Source organism: Aspergillus pseudotamarii, assembly GCF_009193445.1.
Source record: "Aspergillus pseudotamarii strain CBS 117625 unplaced genomic scaffold BDV38scaffold_22, whole genome shotgun sequence".
NCBI classification, from domain to species: Eukaryota; Fungi; Ascomycota; class Eurotiomycetes; order Eurotiales; family Aspergillaceae; genus Aspergillus; species Aspergillus pseudotamarii.
The window spans coordinates 261511-268824 of NW_022475036.1; the positions used below are offsets into that span (position 1 = coordinate 261511).

Here is a 7314-nt window from a genome sequence, read left to right on the forward strand (position 1 = left end):
GATAAGCTGTCGGTTAACTAATGGGGTTTTTGTTACCTAACACATTCGGCTATAAGGAAACACTAAGAAGGTGAATTTCAGTAATGGGTCGACTGTCAAGGAATCAGCTAACCCCCACTCGGGTGATGGGCAATGCTATCGGTAAGTTTCTTTTTTGTCTTGATTCATGTTGAGGGTCTTTTTTGGATTGAAAGTTCCGGAATACTAATACGTTTGCTTCAACGAGAGACATCTCTGAACACTTGATTTTAAGATGGTCTGCGCCGGGTGACTATCACCTATTCAGTTTAATACCCCCCGGTTAAGGTTCCTTCAAGCTGATCCTGCACATGGCTTTTTTTTTTTTTTTTTTTTAAACTATTCTAGAAGCAGAGATAAGCGACAACCCGCTATGATTGGCGAGTCAAGGCCTGGGAGATAAACACAGAGATAGCAGCTCTTGGCGAGCCACTAAGTTGATAGCGGACTTCATTGCGGCCCAACCTTTCTTCTCTTCCCACTCATTTAGTTTTGTGCGTGTGTGTGGATACATGGAAAGGTACCAACGAGGTGAATATGCGAAGACTTGTCCGCGGTAAACTGGTCGCCACTGACTATTGGCATCGCTACGATTCGTTCGGGTGGGTTTTTCACCAACCCTAGTGATGGTCTAAAAGCGTCATTCCAGCCACAGACCGCAAAGCCAAGGCGTGCCAAGGACCAAGCGTCCCAATGGTCGATGCTTACAAGTTACCGGGGAGGTTGATGGCCCCTCAACTTGCTTGTTTTCCGACCCGCTCGCTTTGCTTCGGCTACGGAAAGAACTGCTTATCCACGCGAGCGGTGTTACTTCCTGGTTAGACTGAGATATGGAAAGCTACGGTAGTATCGATGAGGTGAATCTTACACTCATGCAATATACACGGGTCTCAATCTCCGCTTGGGTATCTCGCATGCTTGTTTTATTTAATCTATTGTTATTTTATTTTATTTATTTATTTTCTTTTTTCTACTAATTATCATTTTATAGCATGAAACTCTTAAGATATGCATTAATAGCTACCACAAGTATTGGCAGTTGTATGGAATTTATATTGGGGCCAAAGTACCAAAAAAAAAATCATCAGAAAAACTCAACTCGGGATGGATCGTATAAGACGCCCGAAGTCGAGACTTCGGTGTACACATGGACAAAATATCTACCCCGGACGGGGCAAGCGATTCCATGACTAACAGAAAAGGCTAATCTTATATTTCCCCGGGGTGTGGAGAATTCGAGTCAGAAATGTGTGCCTCGTGTCAATGATGCCAAGACTATCCGCTTTTGACTCCATCTTGGCAAACAAAACCAACCAATTGATACTCAATCAGGTAACAGCTCCTCATGATCAGTCGGACGAGTCTAACCTCTTCCATCCAAAGTTCGATGAGCCTCCAAGAACGGCGGGAAATTACTGCCGGCAAACCAATCAAGACCTGCAAGTTCTACGAATATTTCACGCGGGGGATCCTGACTTGGGTCTATCATCTCCTGTTTGGGAGAGACAGTACACCGTTCGGATGGGGCAATGCAATATACAATAGGTAATATTTATTCTTCCAGTAATATCAATTATACTTTCTGCTATCGAGCTACAATCTTAGCTTATCTTTTTTTTATTTTTCATGCCGTCCAAATTGGAATCCCTGTGCCTTAGAGCCTCGGCCACCCCGATGTGATCTGTGGTGTTTGATCTTACTATTTAACCTATTCCCCCGCCTGTGTTTTCATTTTCTTCCCCCTTCTGTCGTCGGCTTCTTCTCGCCTCTCCTACTACGTATACAATCCTTTTTCCCTCGGGATCTGATTTCTCCTTTCAGAGGGCTTGAATAAAGTGAGAGAAGATACAGTATTCCGTTTAAGTAGTGGGAGTACCTGCCGCTAGTGAAGCGGGCTTCGTTCCTGAGCCCCCCCGCAGCCTTCTGCCCACTATCCGAGCGCATTCGGTACAATGGGCTTCCTCGGAGAAAAGAACGATGGCATCTCGCCGGAGATGAATAGAGAATTGTCCCGCGACATCACCAAAGCTGAGGAGGGTATTGTCGCGGAAGAGCACCATGTCGACCTCCACCGGGACCTCAAGGCCCGTCATATTACTATGATTGGTACGGTGCTATGCTTGGATTCGTTGGCTGAGCGCGAAGAGCTAACAGGGAACAGCCATCGGAGGTGCTATCGGTACAGGTCTTATTATTGGAACGGGAGAAGCTCTTGCAAAGTAAGTCTTTCCCAGAATCTATGAAACACGGATCGAGAATGCTAATGCGCGATTCACTTTAAGGGCTGGCGTAAGTTGCGATCGTCTTAATGTTACTCGCGAAATTGCTATCTAACTTTCGATTAGCCTGCAGCAATCCTAATTTCCTATTCCGTTGTCGGTCTTGTCGTCTATACTGTCATGTGCGGCCTGGGAGAAATGGCCGCCTGGCTGCCCTTGTCTTCTGGCTTTACTGGCTACGCTGTTCGATTCTGTGACCCGGCTCTTGGATTTGCTCTTGGATGGACGTAAGTGATACGTTTAAGCCCTAGGAACTGTGGACACTGACGAATGCTTTTCTCGATAGATATTGGTTTAAATATATTATTCTCACACCGAATCAATTAACAGCTGGCGCGATGGTCATACAATATTGGATACCGACAGAAAGAGTTAACGCAGGCGTTTGGATTACAGTATTCCTTGTGATCATTGTTTGCATTAACTATTTCGGTGTCAGGTTCTTCGGTGAATTTGAGTTTTGGCTGTCGTCCTTCAAGGTGATAGTCATCCTCGGCATCATCTTGCTCTCTTTCATTCTGATGCTGGGAGGTGGACCCGATCACGACCGGAAAGGATTCCGCTACTGGAAGAGCCCTGGCGCCTTTAATACATATATCGCTGATGGAGATGCCGGACGCTTCTTCGCCTTCTGGTCGACTATGGTTTCGGCAACGTTCGCGTACCTGGGAACAGAGCTGATCGGTGTAACTGTCGGCGAGGCGCAGAACCCGCGCAGAACCATTCCCCGTGCGATTAAGCTTACCTTCTACCGGATTGTCGTCTTCTATGTGACCAGCGTCTTGCTCGTCGGTACCCTCGTCCCCTACAATTCGGACGAGCTCGTCTTCGCAACGAAGCAGTCCAGCTCCGCTGCTGCATCGCCCTTCGTGGTGGCGGTGGTGCTTGCCGGTATCCCGGTTCTTCCCCACATCCTGAATGCATGCATCCTGTTGTTCGTCTTCTCCGCATCCAACTCCGATTTGTATATCGCGACCCGAACGATTTACGGTCTCTCTCGGGAAGGCAAAGCACCGAAGTTCCTGTCACGGACTGACAAGCGTGGTGTCCCGGTCTTCGCCCTGATTCTGTGTGCCTTGATTGCCTGCCTTGCCTACATGAACGTCTCCAACGACTCCAAGACCGTCTTCGGCTACTTCGTCGACCTTGTGACCATCTTCGGTCTCCTGGCCTGGATCTCCCTGCTGGTAACACATATCTACTTCATCAACGCCCGCAAGGCCCAGAATGTCCCCGAGCACGAATTAGCCTACAAGTCTCCCTTCGGTAAGACGGGCGCTTACATTGCCCTTGCATTCTGCATCCTCATCGCCCTGACGAAGAGTTACGACGTCTTCACCCACAACCCTAAGTGGGGCAACTTCAACTACAAGAAATTCATCACTGCCTACCTGGGCATCCCTCTCTATCTGATTCTGCTCTTTGGCTACAAGATCTTCACCGGCGCCAAGGGCGTGAAGCCCGAAGAAGCCGATCTCTGGACGGGCAAGGACGTTATCGATCGCGAGGAGCAGGAGTATCTGGCCCGGAAAGCTGTTCTAGATGAGCAGCGTGGCAAGGGAAGCTGGTTCTACAGGAACTTTGTGTCCTGGCTCTTTTAAGAACTTTTTGTCGTATGTATTTTATGTTCATGGTTATTGCTATGCTATGAGATAATGAAGACTCCGATCATATACCAAAATTTACAGTAAGGTTGGCTAGTATTATAGTAGGCTTGCTTTGTCTAGTTGATGTTGTAGTGACTGTTTCACTGGCTACTATGGCTGCCCTACAGAATCTTCGTAAATATAATCGGTCCATTTGGCATATAACTAAAGCACTATATAGTTTCTGTAAATCTCCCAACACTCTAAAAGTCTTCGTTCATTAATCATAAGCTCGTCTCAAATATCCACAATTAGTATGCAAGATAGAAACGAAAAATGAAAAGAAAAGGCACTAATAATAATAATCAAAGTAACAAATCAGCAGCGCAATATCAGTTCTGTGCAGAACAATACCTAAGGCAAAAATATACTTTCTACCTCCGTCGTCGTCGTCGGAGCTCCCAATTCTGGTCTTCCTCGCCTTCTTCCTCATCCAGTTCGAACGGCACCCATTCATTGTCCAGAGTATCTTCTGGGAAGGGAATTGGGGTGGATTTTACAGTTGATGTTGAATCGATGTTAACTTCGGGGAGAGAGTCAGAGATACTCTCCACGGAGCTTGCTTTAGAGTCATCGTGGACCAGGAGGTCAGCGTCCCAGTTTATGTCTGCTTTGGCGGTTGGGGAGGCGGTTTCTTTGACGAGGAATTCGCCCAGTTTCAGGAGGACATTGTAGATTTCCTTTCCCGTGGGCACGATATACTCGGAGGGGATGAGGAAGCCGTAGCTTCCGCGGTCGCGCAGCTTGATTTGGTATGCGAAGCTGGCGTGGAGTTGGTGGTAGAACCAGTCTAGGGCGCTGCCGCCCGAGGCCCCGCTGATGGGGAAGAAGGTCTTTGCGGAGGCTTTGTCCGTAGCTGTGACGGTTCCTTCGCAGGCGGAGGTGACGTCGTAGATCTCGTGTGTGGTCTGGCGGATGACTTTGGCGAATCCCATGCCCAGCTCTTCGAGGGTTTCGAGGGTGGGCGGGACAGACGAACAGGAAAATGAGAAGGGGTAGAGGACTTGTTGGGAGTAAGAGTGGAGGTCGAGGAAGCCTACTATTTCGGCGTTGTTGATTTGGGTCTCGTTGAGGGCCCATTGCGCGAATTGCGCAGCTTCCAATCCTTCGAATGGTTCGTCACCTGCGTAATTCTCGGAGCAGGGGTTGGAGCGGGTCCTCTCGCCGTCCCATTCGAAACTCCACGATCGATCTAAATCGATTCCCGGGCAGAAGCGGAGGCTGGTACGTTGTCTGTTTTTGCGCCATAGGCGGTCGACTTCCCAGGTGTAGACGTATCCGTCTGGGTTGATGGTTGGTACGAGGACGACGTCAAAGTCTTCCAGTAGGCGGGTTACGGCGTTGGATTTGCCGAAGTTGGTGATCAGATTTGAAGCGACGTATGTCACTGTGGAGGTGCTGATCCATTCTCGCGCGTGACTGCCCCCGACCATGACAATGGTCCGACGAGGGGCTGACTGTGCTCTGTTCCTTCCAGCGCTAAGTCGGAGTGCCGGGATCTCTCGACCTTCGTATGAAATTCCAACGTTGATCATGCGAACATGGGATGGGAACATAGAGGCCATCAGGCGCATCCATGGGACAATGACGGAAAGCGGTTGATAATCTTGGAAAAAGAGGTCCCCGAGCTGAGCCGACTGTCGGATGGAAGGCCGGAATCCCGGCTGGCCCTCTAGTCCTATGGGTCGTCGAGTTGGATAGGTTGTATATATCAGCTCCGGTAGGTTGTCAATGAGAGGGGTATAAGCGGTGCGAAGGGAATCTGGCAGTAGGCCTAATAACGAAGGAATCTATGGGGAGAACGTTAGGAAGGGACCGGCTCTCATGGGAGACCAGAGAAGGTAATTGAGACTTACGACTTCTTCGGCCAGTCGGACGTCCACAAAATCGGAGGCGGAAGCCCAGACATCCAGAAAGAGAATCTCTGTCGCTTGCTCCAATGCTTCCGCTTCTTTGTCATCGCGCAAACGGATTCGCAAAACCACATCGCTGCCATACCGCGCCTGAACCCGAGACGGGGCAGATTGGTCGCGCGAAAGGTCTTTGAAAGGGAGCCGATCAGAGGTTGGCGTTGGAAGACCCCATATCGTCTCAATTATCCAGTCCCTTACTCGGGTCCATGGCCGTCTGAGATCAGACGACTGTGGGGATAGTAGCTGGACGGGCTCAATTGGCGGCGGCGGAGTGATACTGGAGCCTGCGGGGACGGCAGTTGTCAGAACGGCAAAAGCCACCAGGACGATGAGGAAAAGGTAGCGCATCTCGGGGGTAGTAAAATCGCAGAAAAGCTATGCCAAAATCCTCATTGTCAGCTTTTTAGATGAATTTCAATTGCACGGTACCAGATAGCGACTGGGAAAGAAGGATGGAAGAGGCATGGAGTGAAGTGACATGAGAACGATGGATGATGAGCCATGGACCGCGGCTGGTGCCTGAGGCTGACATGGTACAGTGCCTCAGGCAGAAATATCTTCTGCCGGGCTGCCGGATACCCCCTAGTAACAAGATACATGCCATATCGAATTCTTTATAAAAAAGGGGAAATATTCTTGCCATAGCTACTCATAGAGCAGATTTTCGTTGAAAAATCCCGGTACTAATCCCAGGTCCGATCGTAATCATACTACTGTCGCACATTTGGACAAATCTACCGATCTTAACCCCGTTTTCCGCACCGAGGCTTAACTTTTTGACAAAATGAGGAGTCATTATCCGCGATATGATATTACAATGTCAGCATATGCCGGGTCTTGCAGAGCATTACAATGCTAACACAGAGCGAAGTAGTCAAGTTGACATGCAACCGATAGCCGAACTGTGGTCGAAATCCCGGGGTTTGGTTCGGGAAGCACTTGACTTGAAGAAACAGAAGGCCCTATCTAGGATAAAGTCAAGGTAACAATTGAAGGTGTTCTCGCTTCCTCCGAATGGGAAGTTACTTGGTTTACGGGGCCTGGAGTCAGAAAAGCGCAAGGAGCGATTTAAGGAGACCACCCTTACTAGGGGTAGTAGAGGGGACAAGGGACCACCCTTTGCAACACGAACCCTTCGATCCTGGCACAGTATCCGTACGTACTCTGTTTGTGTAGGATGAGCTACTACTAGTAGTTACAGTGTATGATTATATGAAAGACGAGAAATTAATCAACCGTTGCACTGCTGCAGGCCAAATCAGCTGTCAGGTCGAGTGATGGACCCCCACTGGCTCCACTCGCATTCCGATAAAGTTTTTGGGCCATTCTAGACCGCAACGAGGCGCTTCATGAACCTCGTTGAAGCAAAAAGAATGAACATTTCCAATCCCGGCATTATGGTTCTTGTAGATCTGGCCTTGAACGTGTCCGGAATGGGGAATATTGTCAACCAGCAAC

At 48.9% G+C, this 7314-nt stretch overlaps 2 protein-coding genes across 2 annotated transcripts; one reads left to right on the top strand and one right to left on the bottom strand.

The window, feature by feature from the left end:
* Positions 1–1970: 1970 nt before the first annotated feature.
* Positions 1971–3898, top strand: BDV38DRAFT_270727 (dicarboxylic amino acid permease agtA; the record flags this gene model as incomplete). The annotated part of the gene is made up of 5 exons (XM_032057194.1): positions 1971–2124; positions 2180–2237; positions 2301–2307; positions 2364–2524; positions 2584–3898. The coding sequence occupies 5 exons, from the start codon at positions 1971–1973 to the stop codon at positions 3896–3898; spliced, it is 1695 nt and encodes a 564-aa protein (XP_031914318.1).
* Positions 3899–4107: 209 nt separating this feature from the next.
* BDV38DRAFT_74613 (putative metallocarboxypeptidase ecm14) lies at positions 4108–6433 on the bottom strand. Its single transcript, XM_032063862.1, has 2 exons — positions 5800–6433; positions 4108–5733 (listed from the first exon to the last, which is right to left on the bottom strand). The coding sequence occupies exons 1-2, from the start codon at positions 6202–6204 to the stop codon at positions 4318–4320; spliced, it is 1821 nt and encodes a 606-aa protein (XP_031914319.1). The 5' UTR covers positions 6205–6433; the 3' UTR covers positions 4108–4317.
* Positions 6434–7314: the final 881 nt, after the last annotated feature.